Source organism: Tamandua tetradactyla, chromosome 16, assembly GCF_023851605.1.
Source record: "Tamandua tetradactyla isolate mTamTet1 chromosome 16, mTamTet1.pri, whole genome shotgun sequence".
NCBI classification, from domain to species: domain Eukaryota; kingdom Metazoa; phylum Chordata; class Mammalia; order Pilosa; family Myrmecophagidae; genus Tamandua; species Tamandua tetradactyla.
In genome coordinates this window covers 20157208-20170024 of record NC_135342.1, presented here as the reverse complement: position 1 = coordinate 20170024, position 12817 = coordinate 20157208, and the positions used below count along the sequence as shown (strand labels likewise).

Below are 12817 nucleotides of genomic sequence, written 5' to 3'. Positions count from 1 at the left end.
AGCTATGGCACTCACAGCATGAGCAACAAGAGAAAAAAATATATAAAATGGAAAATTCTTCATTGAAAGTAAGAATTTCAAAGAACATTATCAAGAAAATAAAAAGGTCAAAGAACATTATCAAGATAGTGATAAAATAGAGTGGGAGAAAATATTTACATATCAGATATCTGATAAGGGTTTAATATCTATAATATATAAAGAACTCCTCCAATCAACACCAAAAAGGCAAAGAACCCAATTAAAAAATGGAAGAGGACTTGAACAGACATTTCTCCAGAGAAGATATACAGGTGGCCAAGCACATGAAAATATGCTCAGCATCATTAGTCATCAGAGAAATGCAAATCAAAACCACTATGACATAACACTTTATACCTACGAGGATGACTATTATTGAAGAAAAAAATGGAATAAAAACAATGTTAGTTGGGGTAGAGAAATTGGAGCCCTCATGCATTGCTAGTGGGAGTGTAAAATGGTACAACCATCCTGGAAAGCAGTTCCTCAAAAGGTTAAACATTCTAGTTACCATATGACCCATCAATTCTGCTCCTAAGTATATACCAGAGTAACTGAAAAGAGGACTCAGGCACATACTTATATACCCAGTGTTGACAGCAACATTATTTACAGTAGCCAAAAAGTAGAAACCTAAGTATCCATCAGTAGATAAATAGATCAGCAATACTGTAGTATATAAACACAGTGGAAGATTATGCAGTCATACTAAGAAATGAAGTTCTGATACATGCTACACCATGGATGAACCTTGAGATATTATGGTATGTGAAATAAGCCATAAAAGGTAAACTATTGTGTGATTTAATTTATGTAAAATATCAAGAATAGGCAAATTCATGAGGACAGAAGGTAAATGAGAGATTCCCAGGGGCTGAGGAGAGGAGAATTGGGGAATTTCTCTTTAATAGTACAATTTCAGTTTGGGGTGATAAAAAAGTTTTGAAAATAGATAGTGGCAATGGTTGTACAATTTTGTGAATAAAATTAAAGAGTTAATTTTAAATTAATTAATGACATTGTGTTATATATCTCTTATTCATAGATTTTTAGAGAATAAGAATTTTGCTGTTTTAAAAGCCGCTGCAGCGACATTTTTTTCTGTGTATAACTTTGTCCCCTAAAATGATTCTGGTGGAATTCTGCAATATTTGCCCTTAAAAATTTTTATAAAGTACAAATTGAAGAGTTATGTTTTACCTATGTTCCCTCATTTGATTTGTAAGCAGAACATCCAAAGTATGACCTGACCTAATACTATTAGATGTTTTCATAGAAGAAGAGCTTTATTTTTCTTCTCTGTGCAGCAGCTGAGCTATTGCAAGTTGTTTGTGTGTTATATCTATTTTAGTTCTTTCATTAATTTATTTTATCGAAGTGATTGCATGTACATAATCACTAGTCTCGTAGTACTTACGTGCCTTGCTTAGCCCTTTCTGTCATTGCATTATTCTTTAAAGCATTATGTGAGGAAGTGGGTGATATATCTGTATTTTAAATGTGAAGAAACAGGTATGTGAATATCATATAACTACCCAGTTCTTGCAGGCAGCCAGCTGATACATTGGATTCTGAAGCTTCTGTTAGGTTAGGAATATCTGGCATTCCATTTTCATGAAAAGATAGACAGGAGGACAAAAGAGTTTGCCTTTATTTACCTGAGATCACATAGTGGAAGCACCTGACATGCCTTTTGGATTTTGGACTTCACAGATGTCCCTCACCTGGATTCGATCTCAATGCCTGTCTTTTATCTACTGATGTGTCTCTTAGTCATTTCATGAACCTAATGTTCAAGTACAGTTTTAATATGTGTTTTCAATTTTACTACAGCAAAAGACACCAGGCATAAATGTACAAGACAATAGCCATCTGGCAGGATATACTTAGATATGCTAGATAAAGGCTTATTGTCTTTAATTCTTATTAAGAGTTGATAACATAAAGAAAAACTCAGTTGGAATATAAGTAAAAGACTTAATCAGGTATGTCATAACAAAGACAAAGTAAGTTTATGAAGTGATGATTAATAATCAAATGTGTGTAAGTGTTTACTTATATTATCAAAGATTTTTTAAAAAATAAGAATTATATCCTGTTTGGCCAGGATATAGTGATTCAGAAACACATTGCATGATTGGAAAAATCTTTTGAGAGAAAAATCTACCATTTTACTTTAAAAGTTTTTAAAGTGTATATTCTATGACTTTGCAGTTTCTACATCTTGAGTAGGATCTCTGTAAAAGAATTATTGCAGCATTGATTATAATAAGTAAAAACTTGGATCTGATTATACATTATTTGGATTAGTTAAGTATAGATCGTTAATTCCAAGGAATATTAGGCACTCATGAAATGGAACGAAAGAAATCATAATTGTGATGTTAATTGTTCATATTTATTGAGCATTTATGATGTCCCAAGTACTGTTCTAAGTGCTGTATATATATGTACTCATCTAATACTTTCAGCCACTTTTATGATTTAGGTATCAGTATAGAGAAGAGGAAGTTGGGATAGTGACAGGTTAAGAAATTTGCCCAAGGTCCTACAATTAGAAATGGGCAGAACTTGAAATTTGAACCTAGATGTCTGTTTTCTAAGCTGTGAATGCTACAGTAGGTGGATATACCATATGCCTTGAGAGCACAGAGGAAGAGCTATTTACTTATCCTGGAGGATTACTGATGGTCTGTGAACTTTGAAAGCATCAAAAACTAATACAATCCAAGCTTTGGGAGGGGGTTGTGGAAAAAGGATGGGAGCAGGGAGGAGACAGTGAAAGGGAGGAAACTATTGGAACTAAAATCTCACAGGTCTTCCTCCGAATCCATAGCAATTTATTTTTAATTATCTTTATTCTTCTCAGTGCTGCTTTTCTTCCAGTAGATGCTGATTGTAAGATAGAGGTGTTGTGTGTTTGGTCTTGCAGGAGACAGTGACCTTCAAGGATGTGGCTGTGGTCTTCACCAAGGAGGAGCTGGGCCTGCTGGACTTTACCCAGAGGAAACTGTACCAAGACGTGATGGTCGAGAACTTCAAGAACCTGGTCTCAGTAGGTGAGGACAGGTGCCCCCAACACTGAATGTCAGTCCCCTTGAAAGTCTCTGTGACCTGAGTTGTAAAAGGCTTTGGACCTTTTGAAACGGTTCCCTGACCTTGAAGACATAAATTTTTAATCCCTGGGACAGTAGGGATAGGTTTTTCTCATTTTCCTGCCTAGGCAACATTTTGTCTTTTTCCAGTTTATACGGAGGAGTTGTTTTGCCCAGGGCATGTTGAGCAACTACTGGAGACAGTTTTGGTTTTCATAACTGGGGAAGAAATACTATTGGCTTCTAGTGAGTAGAAGCTAGGGATACTGCCTAGCATCATTACTGCACAGGATAGCCCCCCAGAATATGAATTAGCCAGTCCAAAATATGTCTGATGCTGGGGATAGGAAACTTTTTAAATAAGCAGCTTAGCTTCTATATCTTATACTTCAGATAATGGTTGTTATCTATTTTGGGGTCATCAAATCAATTTTGTGCATTGTACCAACATTTTTTCCCAGTGAAATAAGTAAAGATAGAAAACATCAGGGTTTCTTACCAAGAACTGCTTGTATTACAGCAAAGTCTGTGACAATTTGCAGTGAGCAGTGTGAGACACAGTAAAGAAAATACAGTGAAAGCACACATTGCTAGAACTAAATTTTATCTCTATATATACATGAATTAGGCCATGACCTAAATATATTTATTACAGTTCATGATCAAAAAGTTATTGAAGTATTGCTTGAGAGGTTCTGAGGATTATAGGATTTGTACCAAAATACATCGTAGCTGTAAGTGTGTTAGACACACACACACACACACACACACACACACACACACACACACACACACACACATACACATATTGCATTTTCATAGGACACCAGCCCTTCAAACCAAGTAAATTATTTCACTTGGAAGCAGCAGAAGAGAAACTTTAGATACTGGAGACTGAAAACCAAAGTGAGTGTTCTGATAAAAACTCTGTGGCCATTATTTCAGGTATTAGCTAGTCTGTCTTACCATCCTTGTTCCAGTCAGTGTTATCTCTTGCCTGGATTATTACAGCTGGTCTCCATGCTTCCTCTCTTGCACTCATAATCTCTTTTCCATGCAGTAGCCAGGGTGATTCTTTAAAAAGCAAGTAAGATTATGCCATTCCTCTGCTCAAATCCTCCCAAATCTTCCCATTCCACTCAACAGCCATACAGTAGACTGCAAGACCCTACCAAGTTTCTGAATTGTTCTCCTGTCTTTTTCCTCTTGCTTAGACCATTCTAGCCATACTGGCCCCCCTGGAGTTGTTCTTAGATACACTGAGTTTTCTTCTGTCTTTGACTAGCTCTCCCTTCTGCACTTAGTGCTCTTAACCTCCCTTACTCCAAGACGCGTTCTGCATCTGCCCTAGTTAAAATCTATCTACTCTCCATTCTACATTTCCTTACTCTGCCTCATCTCCTGACCTAGTAACATATTTACTTGTTCATTATCTCTCTCTCCCCATGAGAGCAGGGATTTTGGCAGTTTTGTTTATGGCTGGCTACTCACAGACTTTAATGAGCCTTCTTCATTGTAGGTGCTCAGTGAATTCTTGTTGAATGAATGATTTAAATAATTATTGTTCTTTTGAGCAGGAGTGAGGAAGCTCTCTTCACAGCCTTTCCTAACCTATGGTGCCAGATTTTTCCATTCATGAAAAGTGCCTCATCCATCCATATACCCTACCAGACACTTTATAATTTTCCACTATCCTTTCCCTGCCCACCCCCATTTTCCTGTCCCCCCCTTTCACTTTAACTTCACTTTTTTTTTGTCCTCTTTTCTCACTCCTTCCTTTGTCTTTAATTCGACATATTCTTCAGATCCACCCATACTCATTAAACAAACAAACAAACAAAAAGAGGTATTCCTGCGGGATGTAAACTTATACACTCTCCACCTTCCCAAAAAACAAAACAAGGGTGTTTGTCTACTAGCATGATAGAGTAGGCCCTGAATTCTGTTTTGGTCTTTTGTCTGTTATGTCTACATGCTGCTTCCTATTTGATGTGTTCAGGAATGTTAGATACTTGTTTCAGTTTACTGGGGCTCTCATTTTCATGTATAAACTTAAACTTGAGAATTATTGTCATTATTCAGTTTGTGTAATAGGTCAAGTCCCTTCTTGAGCAAAGCGTGTAACATTTTCTGCCAGCGTTTCTCAATGGTTTTAGGTGGTGGGGGAGAGAGTTGGTCCTCTTCAACATCAGCATGCTTCAGGATTTTGCAATAGTGCTTCATTTATAAATAATATCCTATAATGCTCTTTATAGGTCACAGGAGCACAAATAAAAGAGCTTGTTTTGTAGGAATTCTTAAAAACAAAATGTTTACAGAGAATTGAGACAAGTAGACCTCATATCTCTATTATCCTAGAGATGGCTTATAGATTTAGAACAAACTAGTGTGATTATTGAATTGTTTTAGAACATTGTCTTCTGGTGTGTGTCCTAATATAATTCTGATTTCTTAGATACCTTTGAATATTTAAAGATCCATACCTTTTAACTTCTGAAGATAAAAGCAGCTATTCATAATTATCAGAATATAAAACTAAGCTCTCAAAAATTAACAAAATCACTGAAGTTGAGAGCATGGGTTGGGGCCAATTATAAAGGGTCCTACATTGTAAGCTCTTACAGAAGTCACATATATTCAGGAGTTGTTATTTTTAAATCTGAGATACTGACCTGTTTTATATAACCTAGTTGTTCCCAGAAAGTTCAGGTATTTTTGTAATGCCTGAAACTCAGAATTAGAGCTCTGAAGCTATAAAAGTCAGCAGTACCCCACACAGGAACTGTTTAAAAAGTTGAAAAAGGAATAAGACTTTGACTAGAGGTATGAATGAAGCTGATCTGGTTAGGACTGGGGTAGATCAGAATACAGGTAAAGGATATTGTCCATATTTTAAAACTCCAACTTCTGTGTGAGATCAAAGGAAGACATGTCTATTTGGTGCAAAATTTCTGTTTTGGGTACCACATTACCTAATTTAATTTCTATGATCAGTTAGTTGAAACTGTAAGTACATGAAATCTGAATAGGGTGTGAGATTTTGTTGGTTTGTCCAAGATAGTGTGATGCCCTAATATATCTCAGAGTAATCTGAGCAGAGAATAAAAAAGTATTTGCAAAGTCCTCTTGGCACATTGGGGAGAAATGAAGAAATATTCAACTTCCCATTTGAAGAATTCCTGATATTCTCACAAGCAGTGGGGACAATCAAATCAATAGGCTGAGCCCTCAGTCTTGGGGTTTGCCTCTATGAAACTTATTCCTGCACAGGATAGTTAAGCCTACTTACAGTTATGCTTAAGAGACACCTCCAGAGAACCTCTTTTGTTGCTCAGATGTGGCCTCTCTGTCTAAGCCAACTTGTTGGGTGAACTCATTGCCCTCACCCACTACGTGGGACATGACTCCAAGGGGTATAAATCTCCCTGACAATGTGGGACAAAACTCCTGGGATTCACCAGGACCCAGCATCATGGAATTGAGAAAGTCTTCTTGACCAAAAGGGGGAAGAGAGAAATGAGACAAAATAAAGTTCAGTGGCTGAGAGATTTCAAACAGTTGAGAGGTTATCCTGGAGGTTATTCTTATACATTATATAGAAATCCCTTTTTTAGTTTACAGTGGAGTAGGAGTGGCTGGAGGGAAGTCCCTGAAACTGTTAAGCTGTATTGCAATAGTCTTGGTTCTTGAAGACTATTGTATAACAATACAGCTCTTTTATTGGAGTCCTTTATGAAGATAAAAGACAGAAAAAGCCCACAAAGCTCAGAAAGAAACACTCAGAGAAATTCTTTTTCTGGAGTGATGTAAATGTTGTAAACATGATCATGATGATAAATACACAACTATGTGATGATATTGTTAGCCATTGATTGTACACCATGTATGGACTTTGTGTGTGTGAAGATTTGGCAATAAAAATATTTTTAAATTAATAATATTAAATATTAATATTTAAATATTTTTAAAAAGAATTATCAATATCAATATGCTAGGCATTACTTCTCATGAAGCAATTTATAATTGGCTACTTGTTGATGAAAACTGCCTCTTCTATGTAACCAGATTCCCAATTAACCACCTAGGGAAGGAATGCAAAATACTAGAAATAGATTGACTTTTATAAAGGGGATTTATTAAGTTACAAGCTTATAGTTTTAAGGCCATAAAAATGTCTAAACTAAGGCATCCAAAGAAAGATACCTTGACTCCAAAGAAAGGCCAAATGGCATCTGGGTTTCTTCTGTCACACAGTAAGGCATATGGCCAGCATGTATTGGTCTTTTTTTCCTTTCTGGGGCAACTCTGGATTTCTTCTCTTAGCTTCTCTTGGCTTTCTCCAGGTTCTGGCTTGCTTAGGATCTCATGGAAATGAATATGGTGACATCTGCTGGGCCCTGGTTCCTGTCTAGCTTCTGTCTTCTCTTTCAGCTCTTGACGTCCTTTGGGTCTTCTGCATTTCCAAACGTCTGTGTCTGAGCTTTCTCTTTCTACATTTGTTTCATAATTGTCTCAAAAATCTGTTTAACTTAGAGGTGATTTGTTCAAATTAGGATCAAATTCAATACTTCACATTTGACTGACATTTTCGTTAAAGCTCTCAGCAATTCTCCTTCCTTTATATTTACTGAGTATACCAAGTTTTTTCACCTGTAGAACTTCTCACATTCTAGAAATGGCTGATTATATCCTCCTGGTTTTATTTAACGTGTTTCTAGTAATGATGGTTTGATCTAGTGATGTGATTGGGTTTATAAGGGTTGCAGTACACTTATTGTATCATATTAGTAGGAAAACAGATGTCTGGTTTTCCCTGTATATCTTTTTAAAACTTTGGTTTATATTTTTTATAAAATATAAACATACACACATACATGCAAAAATGCATATATGTAAGCATATACCTTTCTTTTAGTGCCATCTTGCTTTGGCTTCCAGTCTCTCTCTTTTCTAAAATGGTTGGCTTACCCTCCCCAAGGATAACCTTATTACCTATTCTGTGTCCTTCCATGTTTGTACATTTGTAAACTTACACTTAGAAAGTGCTACATAAAGAATTTTTGTTTTTCTCATTTTTTATTTTTTTAAAATGGGACATTTTTTATTTTTGTAAAAAAAAAAATGGGACAATAATATATTTTCTCCATCAGCATTACCTTGGGGGTAGCCTTCAGTTCTATAGTTTTAGAGCTAGATTATTCCTTTTTTTATAACTACATTATATTCCATGGGGCTGCACCATGTATCACTTTTCTTGTCTTTCCCAGCTTCAAGAGGCTACCTGACTTGTAATCCTGCATCATTCTGTCCTCTGCTTCCATTGTCACATTCACCATCTGTCTCTGACCCACCTGCCCCCTCCTATAAGGCTCCTTGTCATTATATTGGACCCATATGAATAATCCAGGATAATCTTCCCAGCTCAGTACTTCAAATTTATTCACATTTGCAAAGTTCCTTTTGCCATGTACAGTAACATATTCACAAGTTCTAGGTCTTAAGACAGGGATACATTTGGGGGTCATTATTCAGTCTACCATACCCAGAAATATATCTAAACTATTAACATTTTTCAAGTTTATATTACTAGAATATTACTTTCCATAAGCAAATTGATTATTTAATTAATTTGGTACCTCCATTAAAAATTTTAAGCCAGTGGCTCTCATGCAATTTTTTTTTTTTTTAACTAAGATTTTTTTTTTTTTTACATGGGCAGGCACCGGGAATTGAACCCGGGTCCTCTGGCATGGCAGGCAAGCATTCTTGCCGCTGAGCCACCGTGGCCCTCTCATGCAATTTTAACAGTGACCCTCAGTAAGAAATGTTTTATATCTTGACCCAGTATACATATAATATAGGTTCATATTTATGTGTATGTGAAACCCTACTGCTTATGATATACATCTCATATTTTAAATTTTATTTCTTCTTCTTAAAAAATACTTGTCTCAATTTACAGAATTAGTTTCACAGTTCATTAATATGTCCCTGCAGTTTGAAAAGTACTGTTAGAGTGGGGATAAAGCAATGCAGAAAACAAAGTGTGTCTTCTCATGACTATTATCTAGTGGGTCTAAAAAGATTTTTAAAATAAATAAAAAGGACCTATATAGTAAATCAAATATTAATTGCTCTGGGAAAAATAAAGTAGGGTTAGGTAAATGGGAAGAATCAGAGATGTGTGGGATGGAGAGGAATTACTTTATTTTTGGTGGTAAGTCCTCACACAGTAAAGTGACATTTGAGCAGAGACCTGCAAGAAACAAGCAAGCCTTATAGCTCTCTGGTGGAAAGCTTTCCAAATAAAATATAACTCTCCCTTTCTTCCTCTTTGGGTTGGTTTTTAGAGTCTACACTATGCTCTATTTCTTTCCTTCTCTCAAATTATTTTTTGATTGAACAAGATTAGCTTTCCCTTTTCAACTTTTTCCATCTGTACATTACAGACACCTGAATTACTACCTGGTTTTAGAACAATGTGTATTTTTATTTCAACCTTTCCCCAAATATCTCTCCAGGGATAATTTCCAGTAGAACCTAATAACCTACAAATACGATGTGTGTGCCTTAGCTTTTTTAACCTAATTTGGCAGAATCCCACTAGTCATGGGCCTACTGAGGAAAGATGAATAGGTTTTTAATTGATGTAATTATAGGTTGGAATATGAATTGTGTTTTTGTTGCCCTATAGCCTCCTGATTACACACTTGTAGCTTATATATTGGACTTGTAGGTCTGAATGGTTTCATTTATACTTAAAAGAAAGGAGCCTGTTGACCCTCCCCACCCCTCCTGAAAATATAAGAGAAGATTAAATGATGGTAAAGACAAAATGAACATTCCCTTTGTTTAATGAGGCCTTCTGTGACCTAAGTGTGAAATCCTAATATTTCTGAACAAAGCATCTATTTGTTCTCATCTCTGAATATTGCTTATTCTTCTAGGCAGCAAGAATCACAATGAGATGGAGTCTGTTCAAAAAGTTATATTAAAATACCTTTCACATAAAGAGCTATCCTGGCAGATATGGAAACAAATTGCAGATGAATTAATTGGGAAACAAGATTCCATGATAAGTATTCAAGAAAAGAATTCCCAGTTACTACAAGGTGATTCTATTCAAGTTTCTGAAAATGAGACCTATGTAATGAATCATAAAAGAAACAGCTTCACTTATATTGAAAATCAAGGACTTTTGTCTTTGAGGACCCAGGATTATTGGAGGAAAACACATCTGAGTAAGTCACAGAATCAGAATAGAGATAAAGAAGTTAATATAAAAAATGATCTGCTTATGTATGAAGACTTCATTAAGAAATCACCCCTTAATCACCATCTTAAAAGTGACACAGAACAGAAACCCTACAAATGTAATGAATGTGGTAAAAACTTTAGTGATGTCTCCAATCAGCAGTTACCCTTAGGAAAAAAGTCCCATCCATGTAGTGAGTGTGGAAAGAACTTTAATTACAGCTCAATGCTTCCTGTTCTTCAGAATATTCACAAAGGAGAGAAATGCTTCAGTAAGAGCTCACCTCTGCAAACTCATCAGAGGATTCACCCAGGAGAGAATCTTGACAAATGTCATGTATCTGGAGATTGTTTTCCTAAAAACTTTCTTCATGTTCATCAATCTGACCACACAGGAGAGAAGTCTTATAGATGTGACAGCTGCGGCAAGGGATTCAGTAGTAGCACAGGTCTCATCGTTCATTACAGAACTCACACTGGAGAGAAACCTTATAAATGTGAGGAGTGTGGTAAATGTTTTAGTCAAAGTTCAAATTTCCAGTGCCACCAGCGAGTCCACACTGAGGAAAAACCATATAAATGTGAAGAGTGTGGTAAGGGCTTCGGTTGGAGTGTTAATCTTCGTGTTCATCAGAGGGTCCACAAGGGTGAGAAACCCTATAAATGTGAGGAGTGTGGTAAGGGCTTCACTCAGGCCGCACATTTTCACATACATCAGAGGGTCCATACTGGGGAGAAACCTTACAAATGCGATGTCTGTGGTAAGGGCTTCAGTCACAATTCACCCTTAATATGCCATCGGAGAGTTCACACTGGAGAGAAACCATACAAATGTGAGGCATGTGGGAAAGGTTTTACCCGTAATACAGATCTTCATATTCATTACAGAGTTCACACAGGAGAGAAACCCTATAAATGTAATGAATGTGGTAAGGGCTTCAGTCAGGCTTCAAATCTTCAAGTCCATCAGAATGTCCACACTGGGGAAAAACGATTCAAATGTGAAACGTGTGGTAAGGGCTTCAGTCAGTCCTCAAAGCTGCAAACCCATCAGAGAGTCCACACTGGAGAGAAACCATACAAATGTGATGTGTGTGGTAAAGACTTCAGTTATAGTTCAAATCTTAAAGTGCATCAAGTAATTCACACTGGAGAAAAGCCATATAAGTGTGAAGAATGTGGGAAAGGCTTCAGTTGGAGATCAAATCTTCATGCTCATCAGAGAGTCCACTCAGGAGAGAAACCATATAAGTGTGAGGAGTGTGGTAAGAGCTTCAGTCAGGCCATAGATTTTCGGGTACATCAGAGAGTCCATACTGGAGAGAAGCCATATAAGTGTGATGTGTGTGGGAAGGGTTTCAGTCAGTCCTCAGGTCTTCAGTCCCATCAGAGGGTCCACACTGGGGAGAAGCCATACAAATGCAAAGTCTGTGGAAAGGGCTTTAGATACAGCTCACAGTTTATATACCATCAGAGAGGCCACACTGGAGAGAAACCATACAAATGTGTGGAATGTGGGAAAGGCTTTGGTAGGAGCTTAAATCTTCGCCATCATCAGAGGGTCCACACTGGAGAGAAACCCCATAAATGTGGGGAGTGTGGTAAGGCCTTCAGTCTCCCCTCAAATCTTCGAGTCCATCTGAGTGTTCACACTAGGGAAAAACTATTTAAATGTGAGGCGTGTGGTAAGGGCTTTAGTCAGAATTTACGTCTTCAAGCCCATCAGAGAGTCCACACTGGAGAAAAACCTTACAGATGTGATGTGTGTGGTAAGGACTTCAGTCACCGTTCACGTCTTACATACCATCACAAAGTTCACACTGGCAAGAATTTTTAGAAATTTGAAATCTTGGGTTTAATCAGTTAACATCTTCACATTCTTGGAGTCCATGCTGGTGATAAACTCTTAAAAGTATTAGTAGTGGAAGAGGATTTCTTTAGACTCAGAATCTTTATAACAGAGCCATTAAAATTAAAATATAGAACTCATATTAGGGGAGGAACAGGTTGTAACCTGGGACTATGTTTACTTCTCTTTTTATATTTATTATAATGGCTTATTTTTACTAAAGCTGTAAAACTATGAAAAATGAATAAAATTATTGACAATATTTTCTGCAGTAAAGGACTCACAATATGGTTTCTTTATCTTATGTGGTATATAGGACTAAGATTAAGGAACAGATCCTCAGAGATAGATCCTTTATCTTCAAAAATAAATTTGTATCTGCCACAATTGTATATGAAAGACGTTCATTGCATCAATGTTTGTAATCACCAACTGGATTACCAAATTATTCTATGGTTTATTGATACATTGGGACACTCTAAAGACATCAAATGGGAGAAGTTAGATTTGTAGTTAAAAATATTGGAAGATATCCAGAATATATTTACCTGGAAAAATACAAAAGGTGGGATTTTTGTGTGGTCCCATTTTTTAAAAA

General features: G+C 36.5%; 1 protein-coding gene across 5 annotated transcripts in view; it reads left to right on the top strand.

The window, feature by feature from the left end:
• Window positions 1-12816, top strand: part of ZNF227 (zinc finger protein 227) — a 62771-nt gene extending 49955 nt beyond the window's left edge. For all 5 annotated transcript variants that reach the window (XM_077131549.1, XM_077131552.1, XM_077131548.1 and 2 more), the window contains 2 exons: window positions 2954-3080; window positions 10064-12816. In XM_077131549.1, coding sequence (XP_076987664.1) covers window positions 2954-3080; window positions 10064-12207 — 2271 coding nt within the window. In that variant the 3' untranslated portion in view covers window positions 12208-12816. The remainder of the gene's footprint in view (window positions 1-2953; window positions 3081-10063) is intronic.
• The last annotated feature ends 1 nt before the right edge of the window (window position 12817 follows it).